Source organism: Pseudophryne corroboree, chromosome 4 (genome assembly GCF_028390025.1).
Source record: "Pseudophryne corroboree isolate aPseCor3 chromosome 4, aPseCor3.hap2, whole genome shotgun sequence".
In the NCBI taxonomy this organism is placed as follows: Eukaryota; Metazoa; Chordata; class Amphibia; order Anura; family Myobatrachidae; genus Pseudophryne; species Pseudophryne corroboree.
The window spans coordinates 209,097,572-209,119,753 of record NC_086447.1 but is presented as its reverse complement, the minus strand read 5'-3'; the positions used below and the strand labels follow the sequence as shown (position 1 = coordinate 209,119,753).

The 22,182-nt window shown below is 49.6% G+C and overlaps 1 protein-coding gene across 1 annotated transcript in view; it reads right to left on the bottom strand.

The window, feature by feature from the left end:
• Positions 1-21,175, bottom strand: part of WDFY1 (WD repeat and FYVE domain containing 1) — a 108,655-nt gene extending 87,480 nt beyond the window's left edge. Inside the window, exons 1-2 of the mRNA XM_063915896.1 lie at positions 20,976-21,175; positions 4,227-4,294 (exon numbers count right to left, since the gene is read on the bottom strand). Coding sequence (XP_063771966.1) covers positions 4,227-4,294; positions 20,976-21,121 — 214 coding nt within the window. The 5' untranslated portion in view covers positions 21,122-21,175. The remainder of the gene's footprint in view (positions 1-4,226; positions 4,295-20,975) is intronic.
• Between the last annotated feature and the right edge of the window lie 1,007 nt (positions 21,176-22,182).

The following is a 22,182-nucleotide window of genomic DNA, read 5'->3' as shown; positions in this document are numbered from 1 at the left end:
TAGTGCTATAGGCACATGTAGGTAAGCATCCCGTACATCTAGAGATACCATATAGTCTCCCGGTTCCATAGCCAACATTATGGAGCGTAACGTCTCCACGTGGAACTTCGGGATCCATATGTAGTTGTTCAACATCTTCAGATTTAGAATTGGTCGATATGACCCATTTGGTTTCTGGATTAGAAACAGATTGGAGTAATACCCCTGTCCCTTTTGTGATGGAGGTACTGGGACAATCACACCTGACTGCAGTAATTTTTGGACTGCTTCTTGCAGGGCATTGGCCTTCGACTCTATACAAGACGGGCTGGTGCAAAAAAATCTTTGAGGAGGCTGCCTCCTGAATGGGAACCCATACCCCTGAGATACTACCTTCTGCACCCAGGCATCTGCTGTTGACTGTTGCCATATGTGTGCAAATTGCAGGAGTCGGCCCCCAACCCTGGAATCCTCCAGGCGGAGGCCCGTCTCTTCAGGCTGAGGGTTTCTGTTCAAGTTTGGAAGCTGGCTTTTTACTAGCCCACTGCTTCCTACCCCTGGATTTAAACTGGGGTTGTTTAGGCTCCTCTTTACCTTTCGCTTTGCTTTGCCAGCGAAATGAGCGAAATTTTAAACCCTTGGACTTAGGGTTATAGGTAGCCGGAAATCTGACCTTCTTCGATTCAGCCTCTGACTCTAGGATATCCGATAAAGGTTTTCCAAATAACATATTACCCACGAAAGGCAATGCTTCCAATTCCTTCTTGGACTCCGCATCTGCCTTCCAGGTCCGTAGCCAGACTGCTCTGCGAGCGACTACTGCCAGGGCTGACGCTTTAGAAGCAACAGTGCCTACATCAATGGCTGCTTCTTCTAAATACTGGGCAGAGTGTCTTAAACGGCAAAGACGATCCTCTTGCTCCCTAGTAGGAGAGGGGATGTCATTCTCTAGTTCCTCTATCCATTCGCCCATTGCCTTTGCTACCCAGGCCGAAGCCATAGCAGGTCTTACCACTGCACCCACAAGAGAAAAAATATTTTTCAATAGGCTCTCTATCCTCCTGTCTGTGACATCATTCAAAGAGGTAGATGACAGTGGCAAAGCAGATTTATGCACGAGTCGCAGAACATGTGCATCTACTTTTGGAGGAACTTCTCTCTTCGAACAATCTCCAGTAGGAGATGGATAATAAGAATCCCATCTCCTAGGAATCTTATACTTTTTACCGGGCGCTGCCCAAGACTCATCCATCATTCCCGTCAACTCCTCTGACGCTGGAAATTCAGCTTTCACTGACTTTGTTCGTTTGAATACAGGTGCTTTTGCTTTTAACGCTGTCTTGGCTGGTTCTTCCAGAGAAAGCACAGCCTTTACTGCATTAATGAGTTCAGCTACATCATCTGAACTAAAGCTCTGCGACTGATCATCATACAGAGTTGAATCTATTGTTTCCGCATCATCATCCGATGTATCCTCTTGTGTAGTCTGCCATACAGACGTATCTGTCTTAGTCTTACCTGCCCCTTGGTTGCTTGTAGAGGCTACTGGAACCAAACCATAGGAAGGGAGCTGCATGTATGGGTTCATAGTGTAACCTAACCCTTGAGGTGGTGCTACTGGAGCTAACCTGTCCGCTATTGAAGACAGAGTCTTTGCGAACATATTCCATGGTGGCTCTACTGGAGGTTGAACTAACTCCTGTTTTTTACTTCGCTGAAAAGCGAAACAGTTTGCACACAAACCCTCATAAGTGACCAATTGATTCATATCAATTACCCTGACTTACAAGATAAGCATGTTAGGGCTATGGGAGTGCTTGACAAATTCTCCTCATCACTTTTGCCGCTCACAGACATTTTTTCTGATATTGACTACACAATTTTGTGACTGAAAAACACCCTATAATCAGTATATAGAGGTGAAATCAATCTGACCACAGTGCACGTGCTTTGAGGGTCAGAACAGGACTGACATTACACAGAAAAGTCAGCACGCATACTAGCAGTCAGTCACATGTTAAAGCATTAGACATTGTCATATGAGAATACAACCTCCATAATAACTTATACATAAGTAGGAAAATTGTACTTCTGTTTAACTGGTTCTTTTTTCAACATAACATGCAGAAAACACAAACACAGTAATATACAGGTCTCATATGCAATAGGTACTAAAAATTAACAATGCACACTAAGAAGTAGAAGGAATTTTTAGTACTGTATACCCTGCCTCCAGAGAGCGGGATACAGGGAGACTCACCACACTTCCATATCCAAGCAAAGACGCTCATAAGACGCCGAGTGGATTCAGACGCTACTGGTGTACACTGCCGCTTTTGGTAACTGATAACGGACACGGACGCTCACCAACGGACACGGACGCTGAGCGACTCCATGTGCATGCAGACGCTAAAGGCCTGCGACTCGGTCTGGGCGGGTTTATATCCAGTGTACACAATCGCAGCGTCTAAGCTGCGACCGAGTACCCTCGTGGTAGCGTCTGACCGGAAGTGAGGTCATTCAGTTCATGAAACGAGAGACACGCGGGAACTGGCCATGAACTCGGAGGAGGGACGGCCAGGAGAGCGTCAGAAACCCCTGTTGACAAACTCCCAGGATCGCGGCCTCACCTAGTCCTGGCGCCTATGATCCCCAGAGTGTAGCGCTGTCACACTCGAGATGTTCGGCGCATCAACACACTGTTTGCAGTCTCCACCAAATCAGTGTAGCTGTGTCCTGACCCCTCTAGTAAGAGGAAGTCCATAGACTCACCGTCTCCCCATGCTCCGTCACAGCCTGGTAACGTCTGCTGGACCTGCTAGAACATCCGACACAGACGCCCGTCGAGACAGCACTGTACCGCGAAGGTAAGCGTTGTTGCGACCCGGTGGGGAGTTGTTGGAGCGACTCTGTCTAATATGCGTTTAAAACGCTGTTAAGAGAAGTCGCTCAAAAACCAAAACAGTAAGTCTATAAAAATAAAAGTAATGAAAACTTGAGGCTGCTTTCTCAGCAGCCCTGTGACCATGCGGCTTCCTGCCGCACCAAGCAAAAAACTGATCTGACTGAGTCAGTGGGCGGGACTATATAGTGGAGGCCCCAGTGCATCCTGGAGGCCAGAAAGCTCGTGACCGTGTTGGTGCCATTTTCGCTGTCGCTCGACAATATCCCAATGTTATCCTGTGGATAATCCTGTGGACCCAGCCAGAGAAAATGGGGGTGATTTCAGAGTCCTACAGTTCAGAGTAGGGTTCCATCAAAACCATCAGGCCTATGTATTTTTCATCCCATCCACAAGTGTACCATATGGGGCAGCCATGTTGGGTGCACTTTGGAGGTTACACTGTGGGAGGTGAGCCATACAAGGGCCAAGTTCATATATGGGAAGACTGATGCTTATGTAGTAGTATGATGTACCCTGCATGTAGGGCACAATGGAAAGGTGTGCAAAAAAAAAAACCACAATAGCAGGCCGCTAGTGGAAGAAGTAGGATTGGGATAACATTGATCAGATCTTAGTACGGGTGGGTAGGAGAATTTTTGTCTCCGGATCGTACTGGAAGTTCCATGTGTCATCACAGGTAATCATTATCTAAAAAAAAAGGTGAATCCACTTGAATTGCCTGTACAAATGTGATTTTGATCTTTTTTCAGCTCAGCAGTGAGAAGCCTAGGAACCATCTTAGCACAAACTTTTGTCGTGGGTTAAGATCTTGATGCAAAACTTGCCTAAGTTATACTTTGTCGCCGTTTACCATTTCTCATTTGTCGCTGTTTTCCATGATGTAAAAAATGATTAAAGAAATAAACAACCTTTACAAAAAAAAGGTTTCTACAAATTTAAAGTGGGTCTCCTGAAAAAAAGAGGGGCAGGGTCTACATCATTTAGTTATAGGGACGCGATGACAACTACTGGGTGACAAAATGGAATTAGACGTGTCTATGATGTAAGATGGGAAGCTGAAATTGCAGAAGAGGGGTAGATTACACAGCATCTGAGGAGAAAAACCACCAAAAGCATTATAAACGTCCAAAAGTTGCTAAAGAAAAATAAGATTTGACTCATTAGTAGGTGTATCAGTAACAAATATTGGCTACTGGAGCACAGCTAGAGATCAGAACCTGGGGTACATTAATGATAAAAGATACTGTGGCCTGATTTAAAGAAAGCAAATGTGTAATGTATTGTACATATCCCACCCCAAACTGTCACATCAGCGTGAATAAAAGAAACAGACAACACTTACATGACATGGTGTGATAGATGCTCGGCCAGTACTGCCCACTGTCTCTCTTCAGCCATACCCGCAGTGTCCTATGGATACAAAACCCATTGCTCAGACATTATACAACCTGCACCTAGAAAATGTAAGCATTATCATATTATTTGATAAAGCACCAGCTATTACATAGCGCTGAACAGCGAATAAACGTCACTCACACCAGTCCCTGCCTGACTATAGCTTGGTGGAGATTCCCTAACACACAAGCACACACGAGGGTATATGTTCATTTCCAGCATGTTTTTGGAGCTTGGGATGAATCCAGAGCACCAGAGGAAACCCACAAACACAAGGAGAGCATAGCAACACTAAACAGATAACCCGAAGGCAGCAATGCTATCCACTTTGCTGACCAACATTCAAAGAACAGTGCATAGACAATGGAGAATAATTCTGAAAAAATGTCAGCTACCTGTGGTGAAAGTCAGTGTCAGGGATACACTGGCTGCTATGTGGGTGTTAGCAGCCCTGGCTAGTATACTGTGGGAGAACCACTGGCTGATATATAGCCAGTGGGCACTGGTAAATTGTTCTGCAGAATTTTCTTGCCCCTTGCTTTTGCAGGGATTTGTCCAAGCCTAGACAAGACCTAGACCAGGGGTGGGCAATTATTTCAGCTGAGGGGCCACTTGACATTTCCTGTCAGTATCCGAGGGCCACACACAAAATAGCAGCTCCCCCCACTTGCCAAAAATATAGGGACGTGGCTTCATGTGGAAGGAGTGTGAACAAAAAATAATACAGATTCGTATTAGGTTGCACAATAGTCTCCATTATTCAAATTGCGCCACTTACACACATTACAGCAGGTAGAGCTCCCTTTTACACAGTACGGAAGGTAGAGTCCCCTTTTACACATTGACATTTTATTTAGGATAATTATTGCGCAGCAAGCAAATTATCCAGTGTCTTATGGCCCCTGGGGAAAGATGTGACACAGTGATAAGACACGGGGAGTGTGACACTGTGACAGAACACGAGGGGTCACAGATAAGAGTCGGCACACACACAGTCCAGTCTCCGGGGGCAGCCAGCATCTTCGGGGAAGCTGGACATGCCCCCGGAGCGAAAGAGAAAAGACCCACCAGGCCATGCCCCTTTTAGATTAAGCCACACCCCCTTTTTGGGCACCACACTGCTTGAGCGGGGGGGGGGGGTGTAATAGTACAGAGTGCGCTCCGCCTCTGGGCGACACGGTGACAGCACACGGTGGGGGTGACACGGTGACAGCACACGGGGGGGGGGGTGACACGGTGACAGCACACGGTGGGGGTGACACGGTGACAGCACACGGGGGGGGGGGTGACACGGTGACAGCACACGGGGGGGGGTGACACGGTGACAGCACACGGGGGGGGGGGTGACAGTGACAGCACACGGGGGGGGTGACACAGTGACAGCACACGGGGGGGGTGACACAGTGACAGCACACGGGGGGGGTGACACAGTGACAGCACACGGGGGGGGTGACACAGTGACAGCACACGGGGGGGGTGACACAGTGACAGCACACGGGGGGGGTGACACAGTGACAGCACACGGGGGGGTGACACAGTGACAGCACACGGGGGGGGGGGGGTGACAGCACAAGGGGGGGTGACAGCACACGGGGGGGGGGGGGTGACAGCACACGGGGGGGGGGGGGGTGACAGCACACGGGGGGGGGGGGTGACAGCACACGGGGGGGGGGGTGACAGCACACGGGGGGGGGTGACAGCACACGGGGGGGGTGACAGCACACGGGGGGGGTGACAGCACACGGGGGGGGGGGGTGACAGCACACGGGGGGGGGGGGGGGTGACAGCACACGGGGGGGGGGGGGTGACAGCACACGGGGGGGGTGACAGCACACGGGGGGGGGGGGGTTGACAGAACACGGGGGGGGGGGGTGACAGAACACGGGGGGGGGGGGGTGACAGAACACGGGGGGGGGGGGTGACAGAACACGGGGGGGGGGGTGACAGAACACGGGGGGGGGGGTGACAGAACACGGGGGGGGGGGTGACAGAACACGGGGGGGGGGGTGACAGAACACGGGGGGGGTGACAGAACACGGGGGGGTGACAGAACACGGGGGGGTGACAGAACACGGGGGGGTGACAGAACACGGGGGGGTGACACAGTGACAGAACACGGGGGGGTGACACAGTGACAGAACACGGGGGGGTGACACAGTGACAGAACACGGGGGGGTGACACAGTGACAGAACACGGGGGGGTGACACAGTGACAGAACACGGGGGGGTGACACAGTGACAGAACACGGGGGGGTGACACAGTGACAGAACACGGGGGGGTGACACAGTGACAGAACACGGGGGGGTGACACAGTGACAGAACACGGGGGGGTGACACAGCACGGGGGGGTGACACAGTGACAGAACACGGGGGGGTGACACAGTGACAGAACAGGGGGGGGTGACACAGTGACAGAACAGGGGGGGGTGACACAGTGACAGAACAGGGGGGGGTGACACAGTGACAGAACACGGGGGGGTGACACAGTGACAGAACACGGGGGGGTGACAGTGACAGAACACGGGGGGGTGACACAGTGACAGAACACGGGGGGGGTGACACAGTGACAGAACACGGGGGGGGTGACACAGTGACAGAACACGGGGGGGGTGACACAGTGACAGAACACGGGGGGGGTGACACAGTGACAGAACACGGGGGGGTGACACAGTGACAGAACACGGGGGGGTGACACAGTGACAGAACACGGGGGGGTGACACAACACGGGGGGGTGACACAGTGACAGAACACGGGGGGGTGACACAGTGACAGAACACGGGGGGGTGACACAGTGACAGAACACGGGGGGGTGACACAGTGACAGAACACGGGGGGGTGACACAGTGACAGAACACGGGGGGGTGACACAGTGACAGAACACGGGGGGGTGACACAGTGACAGAACACGGGGGGGTGACACAGTGACAGAACACGGGGGGGTGACACAGTGACAGAACACGGGGGGGTGACACAGTGACAGAACACGGGGGGGTGACACAGTGACAGAACACGGGGGGGTGACACAGTGACAGAACACGGGGGGGGTGACACAGTGACAGAACACGGGGGGTGACACAGTGACAGAACACGGGGGGTGACACAGTGACAGAACACGGGGGGGTGACACAGTGACAGAACACGGGGGGGTGACACGGTGACAGAACACTGGGGGTGTGACAAAGTGACAGAACACGGGGTGGTGACACGGTGACAGAACACAGGAGGGTTTGGTACAGCGAGAGCTAAAGATCTCTCCCCCCAACCTAAAAACAGTCTGACGCCACTGTCCGCACACACAAATACACACATATATATATATATATATAGACAAACAGTCCCTTCCCACCTGTGGCTCAGGTGTTTGTGTAGAGGAGGAAACAGGCGGCACTTCAAGGGCTTGTATAACAAACTTGTATTCAAAACATGGTGAAAAAAACAAAGCAAAACAAAGGTACAGGTATCTTACCTGTACCTTTGTTTTGCTTTGTTTTTTTCACCATGTTTTGAATACAAGTTTGTTATACAAGCCCTTGAAGTGCCGCCTGTTTCCTCCTCTACACAAACACCTGAGCCACAGGTGGGAAGGGACTGTTTGTCTGCATTATCTTTTGGAGGGCACCCAGGCGTTATTCTACTTATCAGAGTGCCGGATATTTCTTTTTTGTATATATATATATATATATATATATATATATATATATATATATATATATATATATATATATATATATATATACATACATACACACACACACACACACACACACACACACACATACATACATACACACACACTTTCTCTCACTCACTTTTCCCATTAACTTACTGATCTGGCTGGCAGTGGCAGGAAGGATGGATCTGCAGCAGTCTGGCTCTTGTCCCGTGTAGCTCCGCCCCCTGAGGTCCCGTGTAGCCCCGCCCCTTCATCGGCACGTATCCCCGCCCCCTTTTCGGCTGAACACAGCCGTTATCAATGGGGAGTCTGGACAGCTTGGAGGTACTGCAGTGCAGAGCAATGAGAAGCAGCTCAGCTGGTCGGGCCGCTTGTCATTGCTTGCTGGTGGGAGGCAGTGGGCCGGGCAGGATCGGTTTGCGGGCCGAATCCGGCCCGCGGGCCGTATTTTGCCCACCCCTAACCTAGACTTTCAAACTGAACAGTGGGGGTAATTCCAAGTTGATCGCAGCAGGAAAATTTTTAGCAGTTGGGCAAAACCATGTGCACTGCAGGGGAGGCAGATATAACATTTGCAGAGAGTTAGATTTGGGTGGGTTATTTTGTTTCTGTGCAGGGTAAATACTGGCTGCTTTATTTTTACACTGCAAATTAGATTGCAGATAGAACACACCACACCCAAATCTAACTCTCTCTGCACATGTTATATCTGCCTCCCCTGCAGTGCACATGGTTTTGCCCAACTGCTAAAAATTTTCCTGCTGCGATCAACTTGGAATTACCCCCAGTGTGTGGTATCATCCGAGAAAATCAAATTGCACTTGATGAAGTAGAGGTGGAAGATCAGGTTGGCTTATGACAGGCATGTCCAAACTGCGGCTCTCCAGCTGTTGAGAAACTACACATCCCAGCATGCCCTGACACAGCTTTAGCATTCTCGGACAGCAAAACTGTGTCACGACATGCTGGGATATGTAGTTTCACAACAGCTGGAGGGCCGCAGTTTGGACATGCCTGGCTTATGATCTCCGTCAACACATGCAAGGTCACTGGTCAACCTTAAATAGTACGGTACGCAGCCACTATCCGAATTCCAAATGCTCTGTATCATCATACTATAGTTGGATCAGTGAAAGTTGACCCTTCGTATGTATTGCCGAATTGCAGAAACACAAACATTGTATTGTGTGTGTAAAGTGTTAAGGTGGGTACACACGGAGACAATCATTATGCAGATTCTTCGATTTACAGCTGATATCGAAGGATCAGCAAAATGATTTAATCAGTGTGTACACGGTGCAGGGGGGAATGCAAGACGAAGAACGGCTTACAGCGCTTCTGCAATGGCCGGGATCAAATGTTCAAATCTTATGTACAGTTTAAATTTTAAAGGTTTGAACATGATTCTGTGATCCCACAGAAGCCCAAAATAGCCCCGTACACATTGTGCTATAGTCGGCACTGTGAGTGAAGCTGGAAGCGGGGGTCATGCTGAGGACACATAGGATGGATGAACAGGAGCGTTTACCCTGCTCAGCTGCCATGCATACCTACATTTAGGCAGCAATATTCTTATGCTGGGTACACACTGGACGATATATCGACCATTCAATTGGACGGCCGATATATCGTTTACTGATCGGCGGGTGTGTACAAACGATATGTCTATGAACAAAGTCGTTCACAGACATATCGCATCGGCCCTGTAGCACAGCATATCTACAGATATATTGGGCCATCATTCTGTGTGTATGGCCGACCCCCGATCACAGATAGGTGGGCCGCTGAGTTGGGGGCTGGATTACGTAAATATTCAGTTTACAGCGGGTTGGGGCTGGAGTGAGCTGTGCGGTGAGGAGGGGGCTAGGTCACAATGGTAGTACGTACCCCTGTGTGCGCTGTGTGTCCAATGTCCGAGAGTCGGCCAGATCCGCTTGTGTTCAACTGGCATGCTGCCGTTGTCAGTGGTCCTGGCAGCAGAGGCGTCACCAGGCAGCAATTGAGCCCCTAACTGGGTCCTCGCAGTGCCGTTGCCGCTGCTGCCAGGAGTCAAGAGCCGGCAGGCAACAGAATTGCCGGGAAGGTGGAGGACTGGTGTGGCTAATGTGAGGTCCGGCTGGTGGGGTGCAGATGATGAGCACTTGTCTGCGAGAGGGAGCCACCGGTTGGAGAGGGGAATTAGTGCGGAGCTGCAATGTGATCACAGGGCACGGGGACGACGGCAGTGTCAATAGTGTGCAGGCGCTAGTCCGGGGACCTCTGGGGGTGGTTTGGTGGTGACTGCAGGCACTGGTGCTATGAACCACCAGTTAACCCATTATGGTGTTGTCAATTACCTTCCCTGGTGTCCTCCTGGGAGCAGCAGCTGTTCTTCACTGCAGCAGGTACACAGGGGTCAGTACTGAGACCATGTGGGGGGGGGGAAGCGGGCTGCTGTGCTGTGCTCTGTGGGGGGAGCGGGTTGCTGTGTGGTGCTGTGAGCATCAGAGGGTAGGGACGGATATCAGAAGCCCAGTATTAAATAGTTACTGGGCTTTCGACATCAAATCCAGCAATGCGATGGCACCAACCATCATATCGCAACAATCCAATGGTAGTACCATCGCGATGGTTAGACTTAGCGCAGAAGCATAATTTCACGCAAGTGCACTAGATGGGCTATGGACACCACTTCCATGCATCCGCAGCTGAGAAATAACAGCCAGCCATGGGGGTTGGGTATGCGTGACCAGCGACCAGGAGACTGGCAGTTAGCATACCTCCGCCGGGATCCCAGCAGCGGAAAGCCGGCGTAGTGGTGTGTGTGTGGGGGGAGCACAACAAGCCCCTTGTGGACTCGCCACAGGTTCTATTCCCACTCTGTGGGTGTTGTGGACACCCACGAGTGGGAAAAGTCCCTGCTAGTTGGCATGCCGACTGTCAGGATTCTCAGGGGGCGGGATGTAGGGGGAAGTATTGTGACTGGCGGTCTCCTGACCGCCAGTCACATATCTGCATCCCAGCCATGGAAAGCTGCATCCGATGGCTGGAAACCATCGGATTCCCACAATTTGATGGTAAAAGTATTTCCATCGGATTGAAAACACTGATGGTTGCTAACCATCGGATTCCGATGTCCATCCCTATCAGAGGGGAATTGGTGCCAGTGCTGTGGCCATTGGGGGTAGGGGTGTATTGGTGCGGGTGCTGCTACTTTGTGATTACCGGTTAGGGGGAGGGAGGTTTCTTAAAAATTACACTTACATAAAATGTTAGCATCCTCTCAACTTTAGTGATAAAATGAACAGCTAATGATATACAGATAAGTAAAAATAAGATTTTACTTACCGATAAATCTATTTCTCGGAGTCCGTAGTGGATGCTGGGGTTCCTGAAAGGACCATGGGGGAATAGCGGCTCCGCAGGAGACAGGGCACAAAAAGTAAAGCTTTTCCGATCAGGTGGTGTGCACTGGCTCCTCCCCCTATGACCCTCCTCCAGACTCCAGTTAGGTACTGTGCCCGGACGAGCGTACACAATAAGGGAGGATTTTGAATCCCGGGTAAGACTCATACCAGCCACACCAATCACACCGTACAACTTGTGATCTAAACCCAGTTAACAGTATGATAACAGCGGAGCCTCTGAAAGATGGCTTCCTTTAACAATAACCCGAATTAGTTAACAATAACTATGTACAACTTATGCAGATAATCCGCACTTGGGATGGGCGCCCAGCATCCACTACGGACTCCGAGAAATAGATTTATCGGTAAGTAAAATCTTATTTTCTCTATCGTCCTAGTGGATGCTGGGGTTCCTGAAAGGACCATGGGGATTATACCAAAGCTCCCAAACGGGCGGGAGAGTGCGGATGACTCTGCAGCACCGAATGAGAGAACTCCAGGTCCTCCTTAGCCAGAGTATCAAATTTGTAAAATTTTACAAACGTGTTCTCCCCTGACCACGTAGCTGCTCGGCAAAGTTGTAATGCCGAGACCCCTCGGGCAGCCGCCCAAGATGAGCCCACCTTCCTTGTGGAGTGGGCCTTTACAGATTTAGGCTGTGGCAAGCCTGCCACAGAATGTGCAAGTTGGATTGTGCTACAGATCCAACGAGCAATCGTCTGCTTAGACGCAGGAGCACCCATCTTGTTGGGTGCATACAATATAAACAACGAGTCAGATTTTCTGACTCCAGCTGTCCTTGCAATATATATTTTTAATGCTCTGACAACGTCCAGTAACTTGGAGTCCTCCAAGTCACTTGTAGCCGCAGGCACTACAATAGGCTGGTTCAGATGAAATGCTGACACCACCTTAGGGAGAAAATGCGGACGAGTCCGCAGTTCTGCCCTGTCCGAATGGAAAATCAGATATGGGCTTTTGTAAGATAAAGCTGCCAATTCTGACACTCTCCTGGCAGAAGCCAGGGCTAGAAGCATGGTCACTTTCCATGTGAGATATTTCAAATCCACCTTTTTTAGTGGTTCAAACCAATGAGATTTTAGGAAGTCCAAAACCACATTTAGATCCCACGGTGCCACTGGAGGCACCACAGGAGGCTGTATATGCAGCACTCCCTTAACAAAGGTCTGGACTTCAGGGACTGAAGCCAATTCTTTTTGAAAGAAAATCGACAGGGCCGAAATTTGAACCTTAATAGATCCCAATTTGAGACCCATTGACAATCCTGATTGCAGGAAATGTAGGAATCGACCCAGTTGAAATTCCTCCGTCGGAGCACTCCGATCTTCGCACCACGCAACATATTTTCGCCAAATTCGGTGATAATGTTGCACGGTTACTTCCTTCCTTGCTTTAATCAAAGTAGGAATGACTTCTTCCGGCATGCCTCTTTCCTTTAGGATCCGGCGTTCAACCGCCATGCCGTCAAACGCAGCCGCGGTAAGTCTTGAAACAGACAGGGACCCTGCTGAAGCAAGTCCCTCCTTAGAGGTAGAGGCCACGGATCATCCGTGATCATCTCTTGAAGTTCCGGGTACCAAGTCCTCCTTGGCCAATCCGGAACCACTAGTATCGTTCTTACGCCTCTTTGCCGTATAATTCTCAATACTTTTGGTATGAGAGGCAGAGGAGGAAACACATACACCGACTGGTACACCCAAGGCGTTACCAGCGCGTCCACAGCTATTGCCTGCGGATCTCTTGACCTGGCGCAATACCTGTCCAGTTTTTTGTTGAGGCGAGACGCCATCATGTCCACCATTGGTCTTTCCCAACGGGTTACCAGCATGTGGAAGACTTCTGGATGAAGTCCCCACTCTCCCGGGTGAAGATCGTGTCTGCTGAGGAAGTCTGCTTCCCAGTTGTCCACTCCCGGGATGAACACTGCTGACAGTGCTATCACATGATTCTCTGCCCAGCGAAGAATCCTTGCAGCTTCTGCCATTGCCCTCCTGCTTCTTGTGCCGCCCTGTCTGTTCACATGGGCGACTGCCGTGATGTTGTCCGACTGGATCAATACCGGTTTTCCCTGAAGCAGAGGTTCTGCCTGGTTTAGAGCATTGTATATTGCTCTTAGTTCCAGAATGTTTATGTGAAGAGACGTTTCCAGGCTCGTCCATACTCCCTGGAAGTTTCTTCCTTGTGTGACTGCTCCCCAGCCTCTCAGGCTGGCGTCCGTGGTCACCAGGATCCAATCCTGTATGCCGAATCTGCGGCCCTCCAATAGATGAGCACTCTGCAACCACCACAGAAGAGACACCCTTGTCCTTGGAGACAGGGTTATCCGTAGGTGCATCTGAAGATGCGACCCTGACCATTTGTCCAACAGATCCCTTTGGAAAATTCTTGCGTGGAATCTGCCGAATGGAATCGCTTCGTAAGAAGCCACCATTTTTCCCAGGACTCTTGTGCATTGATGTACAGACACCTTTCCTGGTTTTAGGAGGTTCCTGACAAGCTCGGATAACTCCTTGGCTTTTTCCTCCGGGAGAAAAACCTTTTTCTGAACCGTGTCCAGAATCATCCCTAGGAACAGCAGACGAGTTGTCGGCATTAACTGGGATTTTGGAATATTCAGAATCCACCCGTGCTGTTTTAGCACTTCTTGAGACAGTGCTAATCCCATCTCTAGCTGTTCTCTGGACCTCGCCCTTATTAGGAGATCGTCCAAGTATGGGATAATTAATACGCCTTTTCTTCGAAGAAGAATCATCATCTCGGCCATTACCTTTGTAAAGATCCGAGGTGCCGTGGACAATCCGAACGGCAGCGTCTGAAACTGATAGTGACAGTTTTGTACAACGAACCTGAGGTACCCCTGGTGTGAGGGGTAAATTGGAACGTGGAGATACGCATCCTTGATGTCCAAGGATACCATAAAGTTCCCCTCTTCCAGGTTCGCTATCACTGCTCTGAGTGACTCCATTTTGAACTTGAACTTCTTTATGTACAGGTTCAAGGACTTCAGATTTAGAATAGGCCTTACCGAGCCATCCGGCTTCGGTACCACAAAAAGAGTGGAATAATACCCCTTCCCTTGTTGCAGAAGAGGTACCTTGACTATCACCTGCTGAGAGTACAGCTTGTGAATGGCTTCCAACACCGTCTCCCTTTCGGAGGGGGACGTTGGTAAAGCAGACCTCAGGAAACGGCGAGGTGGATCTGTCTCTAATTCCAACCTGTATCCCTGAGATATTATCTGCAGGATCCAGGGATCTACTTGCGAGTGAGCCCACTGCGCGCTGTAATTTTTGAGACGACCGCCCACCGTCCCCGAGTCCGCTTGAGAAGCCCCAGCGTCATGCTGAGGCTTTTGTAGAAGCCGGGGAGGGCTTCTGATCCTGGGAAGGAGCTGCGTGTTGCTGTCTCTTCCCTCGACCTTTGCCTCGTGGCAAATATGAATAGCCCTTTGCTCTCTTATTTTTAAAGGAACGAAAGGGCTGCGGTTGAAAAGTCGGTGCCTTTTTCTGTTGGGGAGTGACTTGAGGTAGAAAGGTGGATTTCCCGGCTGTAGCCGTGGCCACCAAATCTGATAGACCGACTCCAAATAACTCCTCCCCCTTATACGGCAAAACTTCCATATGCCGTTTTGAATCCGCATCGCCTGTCCACTGTCGCGTCCATAAAGCTCTTCTGGCCGAAATGGACATAGCACTTACCCGTGATGCCAGTGTGCATATATCCCTCTGTGCATCACGCATATAAAGAAATGCATCCTTTATTTGTTCTAACGACAGTAGAATATTGTCCCTGTCCAGGGTATCAATATTTTCAATCAGGGATTCTGACCAAACTACCCCCGCACTGCCCATCCAGGCAGTTGCTACAGCTGGTCGTAGTAGAACACCTGCATGTGTGTATATACTTTTTTGGATATTTTCCATCCTCCTATCTGATGGATCTTTAAGTGCGGCCGTCTCAGGAGAGGGTAACGCCACTTGTTTAGATAAGCGTGTTAGCGCCTTGTCCACCCTAGGAGGTGTTTCCCAGCGCTCCCTAACCTCTGGCGGGAAAGGGTATAATGCCAATAATTTCTTTGAAATTATCAGCTTTTTATCAGGGGCAACCCACGCTTCATTACACACGTCATTTAGTTCTTCTGATTCAGGAAAAACTATAGGTAGTTTTTTCATACCCCACATAATACCCTGTTTAGTGGTACCTGTAGTATCAGCTAAATGTAACGCCTCCTTCATTGCCAAAATCATATAACGTGTGGCCCTACTGGAAAATACGGTTGATTCGTCACCGTCACCACTGGAGTCATCGCCTGTGTCTGGGTCTGTGTCGACCGACTGAGGCAAAGGGCGTTTCACAGCCCCTGACGGTGTTTGAGTCGCCTGGACAGGCACTAATTGATTGTCCGGCCGTCTCATGTCGTCAAACGACTGCTTTAGCGTGTTGACACTATCCCGTAGTTCCATAAATAAAGGCATCCATTCTGGTGTCGACCCCCTAGGAGGTGACATCCCCATATTTGGCAATTGCTCCGCCTCCACACCAATATCGTCCTCATACATGTCGACACACACGTACCGACACACAGCAGACACACAGGGAATGCTCCTAATGAAGACAGGACCCACTAGCCCTTTGGGGAGACAGAGGGAGAGTTTGCCAGCACACACCAAAAGCGCTATATATATATCAGGGATAGCCTTATAATAAGTGCTCCCCTATAGCTGCTTTGTTATATAAAAATATCGCCATAAATTTGCCCCCCCTCTCTGTTTTACCCTGTTTCTGTAGTGCAGTGCAGGGGAGAGACCTGGGAGCCGTCCTGACCAGCGGAGCTGTGAGAGGAAATGGCGCCGTGTGCTGAGGAGATAGGCCCCGCCCCTTTTCCGGCGGGCTCGTCTCCCGCTATTTTGAGAAATCAGGCAGGGGTTAAATATCTCCATATAGCCTCTAGGGCTATATGTGAGGTATTTTTAGCCTTTATAGGTACTCATTTTGCCTCCCAGGGCGCCCCCCTCCCAGCGCCCTGCACCCTCAGTGACTGCCGTGTGAAGTGTGCTGAGAGGAAAATGGCGCACAGCTGCAGTGCTGTGCGCTACCTTTAGAAGACTGCAGGAGTCTTCAGCCGCCGATTCTGGACCTCTTCTGTCTTCAGCATCTGCAAGGGGGCCGGCGGCGCGGCTCCGGTGACCATCCAGGCTGTACCTGTGATCGTCCCTCTGGAGCTTGATGTCCAGTAGCCAAGAAGCCAATCCATCCTGCACGCAGGTGAGTTGACTCCTTCTCCCCTCAGTCCCTCGCTGCAGTGATCCTGTTGCCAGCAGGAATCACTGTAACATAAAAAACCTAGCTAAACTTTCTCTAAGCAGCTCTTTAGGAGAGCCACCTAGATTGCACCCTTCTCGGCCGGGCACAAAAATCTAACTGGAGTCTGGAGGAGGGTCATAGGGGGAGGAGCCAGTGCACACCACCTGATCGGAAAAGCTTTACTTTTTGTGCCCTGTCTCCTGCGGAGCCGCTATTCCCCCATGGTCCTTTCAGGAACCCCAGCATCCACTAGGACGATAGAGAAATTTGATAAGATACAGAGTCGAGAGTCAGGAAAAGGAGCCCTCTGGAGCATGAACTGCCATTTCTTCCAGCACTTGGGTACACATAACAGAGCTATGTCCTCGCGCGCAAACAGCCCAGAGCACCCATGAAAGGACCCATTTGAACGTCAGATAAGAGAAATTCAATCATATTCTGCTTTACATACAAAGGGGGACAATGGGGAAAGCTGGCGACAAACAATGCAGAAATACAACAGATCTGTAATAGCACATCAAGCCCACAGCGACGCCACTAGCCTTCAGCAACAACACTAGCCTGCAGCGAGAGAGACAGAGGTAGTGAGATGGAAGGAGAGAGAGAAAGTGCGAGACGGAGGGAGCAAGAGAGAGAGAGACAGTGGTAGAAAAAAACAGGGAAAAAAAGCCATATTTCCTTTAAGGCCCGTACACACTGGTCGATATTTCGGCCGTTCTCTTGAACGGCCGATACATCGCGGGACCGTCGGCCAGTGTGTACGGGCGATACGTCTTTGAACTCCGTCGTTCACAGACGTATCGCGTCGGCTGCGCAGCACAGCCGACGGCCAATATATCTAACGATATATTGGCGCGTCGCTGTGTGTGTACGGGGCGGTCGTCCGACCGCCCGTACACATGCTGCGGCAGCCGGCGGTGATTGACAGGTGAACTGGGCGGGCGCCCGCCCAGTTCATGACGTCAGTCCACCGACGGATCGGGCAGTGTGTATGCACAGCACACTGCCCGATCCGTACATAGATATATCTGCAGATCAATTGATCTGCAGATATATCTACTAGTGTGTACCCACCTTTACTTGTGTGCTCTTTAGAAGTCCAGCCCATTATGTAAATTGCAGGAATATTTGGCACATTTCATGATGACGATCTGCCAGTGTGTATGGAAGAAAGATTAATTGGCCAATGTTCTTTACAACAGATATATCTGCAGATGGCAGTGGTGGTTGGTCAGTGTGAACCATCTGCAGATATATCTGCAGATCAATTGATCTGCAGATATATCTGCCAGTGTGTACCCAGCTTTACTCTAAACTAGGTGTGGAAAACTGCGGTTTACAGTGCCACATGGAAGCAAGAACTCATCATGAAATATTACAGAAGACATGGAATCAACTTTCCAGACTACAAAATGATTTGTTGTATTGAGTGATATTAAACCAAATCACTCAGAATAAGTAAAGGTGGGTACACACTAGTAGATATCTGCAGATCAATTGATCTGCAGATATATCTATGGACGGATCGGGCAGTGTGTTCAGCATACACACTGCCCGATCCATCGGGGACTGACGTCATGAACTGGGCGGGTGTGTACACACGCCCGCCCAGTTGAGCTGTCAATCACCGCTGTCCGCCGCAGCATGTGTACGGGCGGTCGGAATTAAAAACACACAGCGACGCGCCAATATATCGGTAGATATATTTGCCGTCGGCTGTGCTGCGCGGCCGACGCAATACGCCTGCGAACGACGGAGTTCACAGACGTATCGGCCGTACACACTGGCCGACGCTCCCGCGATATATCGGCCGTTCAAGAGAACGGCCGATATATCGACCAGTGTGTACGGGCCTTTAGAAAATTGTACCTAACACTTTGGTTCTGATTCCTCAAAAAAAAACTAAACCAAAATATAAGGCAGAGCCCTGGAAATGGCCAGGACAAAACTGATCATATATAAAATGATCATGTGAACAGGGGTGAAGGGTTAAGCGTGATGCCTCAATTCACATGTTGTGTCTTATACAAGAGCTCCTTGTTCATTAGGAAAAACCCCACAAGACCTCCCTTTATTCACAGCCACTTACACATCACCAATTAGGTCAGCACTGAGAAACCATTGTGACTATCAGCCGCTGGTCACACAGTAGCTGCAAAAATGCTCAAATTATAGACAAAACTGAGAGGTGGATATACACGGTGTGACGAATGCAATGTGTAGTGCTCTTGGTGCTTTGTTTCTATATGCAGACATTAATACAATATAACATTGTGTACATTACCAAGATCAGCAAATTATTATTTTATAATGGTTATCTTTTACTTCTGTGGCATCAGAAGAGATCTGCAGAGCCATAATTCGGCAAATCTCATACCGGTCAGAAAGTTTCACAACTGAGAGTAGTCATGACAATCAGCTTTTATGTAGGACATGCTGGCTGTTATAGGCCCTACACACTGGCCGACATCACTCAAAGATATGAACGAGATACCGTTCATATCTTTGAGAGTGGAGGCACCAGCGATGAACAATGCGCGGCCCCGTGTTCGTTCATCGCTGGTGTCCCGTCGGCAGTACATGAAGGCAATGGACGATCTCGTCCATATTTGCCTGCACTGCTTCGGAGCCGGGTTATCCAATTAAATCCGAAGGCAGCCTTCAGGGCTATCCAATTAAATCCGAAGGCAGCCTGACGCCAGCAGTCATCGGAACCCGCTGACATTCAAAAGAAAATATCCCCGATAATTGCCCTGTTTTTGTGATCGCGGCCGTAAAAACACATAGGTCCGTGAACTCAGCAAGGATACCAGGAGTATTTACCCAGTAATGCTCGTGTATAGGGCTCTCCAGTCCGTGTCTACAAGCCTCGCATTAAAGAGGTTATTGAGGTTTGTTAGCAAACCAAAAAAGTAAGCAATTGGGCAAAACCATGTGCACTGCAGGTGGGGCAGATGTAACATGTGCAGAGAGATTTAGATTTGGGTGTGTTATATTGTTTTTGTGCATGGCTGCTTTATTTTTACACTATTTAGATTTCAGTTTGAACACCCCACACTCAAATCTAACTATCTCTGCACATGTTACATCTGCCCCACCTTCAGTGCAACATGGTTTTGCCCAATTGCTAACTTTTTTTGGTTTAAGTTTGGTGTATGGGTGATACTGTATACAATAATATAGCGGCTAGAATGGAGCCGCTGCCGGGGAAGGTCCGGGAGGAGGAGCAATGTCACATTGTGCACACCCCTCATCGCAGCTCCATACACACATGCCGTGATGAGCGATGTCACAAGTGACACTGCTCACATTGCAGGTTGGCAGTCGGAGGTACTGCATGCTTAATCAACAACCATGGGTGCGCGCATCCTTGATTGCTAGGACCATACACACTAGATGATGTGAACGATATATCGTTCACAATCGTCAGTATCGGCCATAATTATCGTCTAGTCTAGTGTGTACGGCTCTTAAGACTAGTGTAGTGAATTAGACTGTAAGCCTAATGGTCCATAGACTAATATGAATTTCTATTTTCCTACAGGCTTGTGTGAAATGTCGACGCTATATTAATAAAAAATATCAACTAAACAAAACATACACTGCCGTAACATTTCAAATAGCCAAACACAAAGAGCATCCAATTAGCAGCAATAATGCTGAAAACAACATTCTTGTGTTAATGTACAGCTCCCCCGTGTCACAAGTGAAGGGGGAAGAAGATTAATGGCTAATCATGAAGTTAGAGCTGTAAAGGGCACAATGCCACTATTGCCAAGTTTATGACTCTAAATTTAAGGATTACTTGACTATGGGGGGACATGTACTAAGCAGTGATAAAAGTGAGCCTGTGGAGAAGTTGCCCATGGCAACCAAGCAGCAGTTCTGTATACTTTTATAGTATGCAAATGATATATGTTACATCAATGCTGATTGGTTACCATGGGCAACTTCTCCATTTTTATCACTGCTTATTAATTGTCCCCCAATGTAAAGGGCCCTACACACCCGTAGATGATATACATGTATATAGGTAGGGGACATACTATACAGGCATGGATTGGATACAGGCAGGCAGGGGGTATACTATACAGGCATGGAATGGATGCAGGCAGGGGGTATATAGACAGGGTATACGCTGCACAGGCATATAGGCAGGGAGCGGATGCAGGCAGGGGGTATACAGGTATATACTACACAGGCATATAGGCAGGGGGTGGATGCAGGCAAGCAGATTACACATAGCCGGCTCAAAGTGCACTACTATGGAGGTGGGGATTCTGTCACTCTCCGCGCAGGGCACATATTACCGGTCCTCGCTGGCAGTGATGACGCCGTCCTCCCGCGGGATGAGGCAGGCGGAGGTGACAGGCTCCCTGTGCCCGGGGATCTTGGTAAGTAGCACAGGGCCGCGGGGAGACCGGGAGTGGATCTCAGCCGCCATCTCTCCAGTCATGTGATCTCAGCAAGACCGGAGCCGTAATACATGGCACAGCGGCGCACAGTCACTGGGGCATAACCATAATACTCCGAGTAGACGTGCCTCTAAAGTAATAGTTACTGGTGTACAACAGGGAGCAGCCACTGTGATCTTATTCGGGTAGGCACACACAGGGAACGTCAGCGGCTGCTCCTCCGCAATGATTGTGTATTGTGGCTTTTTCATTACCTGAGGACTGAAGCTTAATGTGCATATTCGCCAATATCCTATTAAAGGCTAACACTGCTCCTCACCTCTATGGGCGGAATTCAAGTATTTTGTGCGCCGGCGGCCACTAGATGGCGCCCGCACAGCCGCCGGCGCTGACATTACTGTTTTATGTTGTTCCGACGGGCTGGTAACTAACTAGTTCCTAAATATTTTCCAGTGGCACTTGCTGCTGAGTGGGTGCATCCACAGAGGTTACACCTGGAACTGTCTCTTTGGACCATGGTACACTACATTGAGCATTGGCCGGAACACAATAATACTAGTAAACGTCAGGAATGGCCATCAGAAACTGATGATTGGCAATCATCAATGCTTCCGATCTGATAGAGACCCATTCAGTATTGGGATAGTAATAGTGGCCACCATCCAGGGCCGTTTCTAGCCAATTTGGCTCCCAGTGCGAGATTTAAAAGTATCCCCATTTTACACATTGCGGCAGGAAAGTGTCCCCATTTTACACATTGCGGCAGTAAAGTGTCCCCATTTTACACATTGCGGTAGGCACGTGCCCCCATTTTACACAGTACGGCAGGCAAGTGTTCACATTTTACACATTGCGGCAGGAAAGTGTCCCCATTTTACACATTGCGGCAGGAAAGTGTCCCCATTTTACACATTGCGGCAGGCACGTGCCCCCATTTTACACAGTACGGCAGGCAAGTGTCCCCATTTTACACATTGCGGCAGGAAAGTGTCCCCATTTTACACATTGCGGCAGGAAAGTGCCCCCATTTTACACATTGCGGCAGGAAAGTGTCCCCATTTTACACATTGCGGCAGGAAAGTGTCCCCATTTTACACATTGC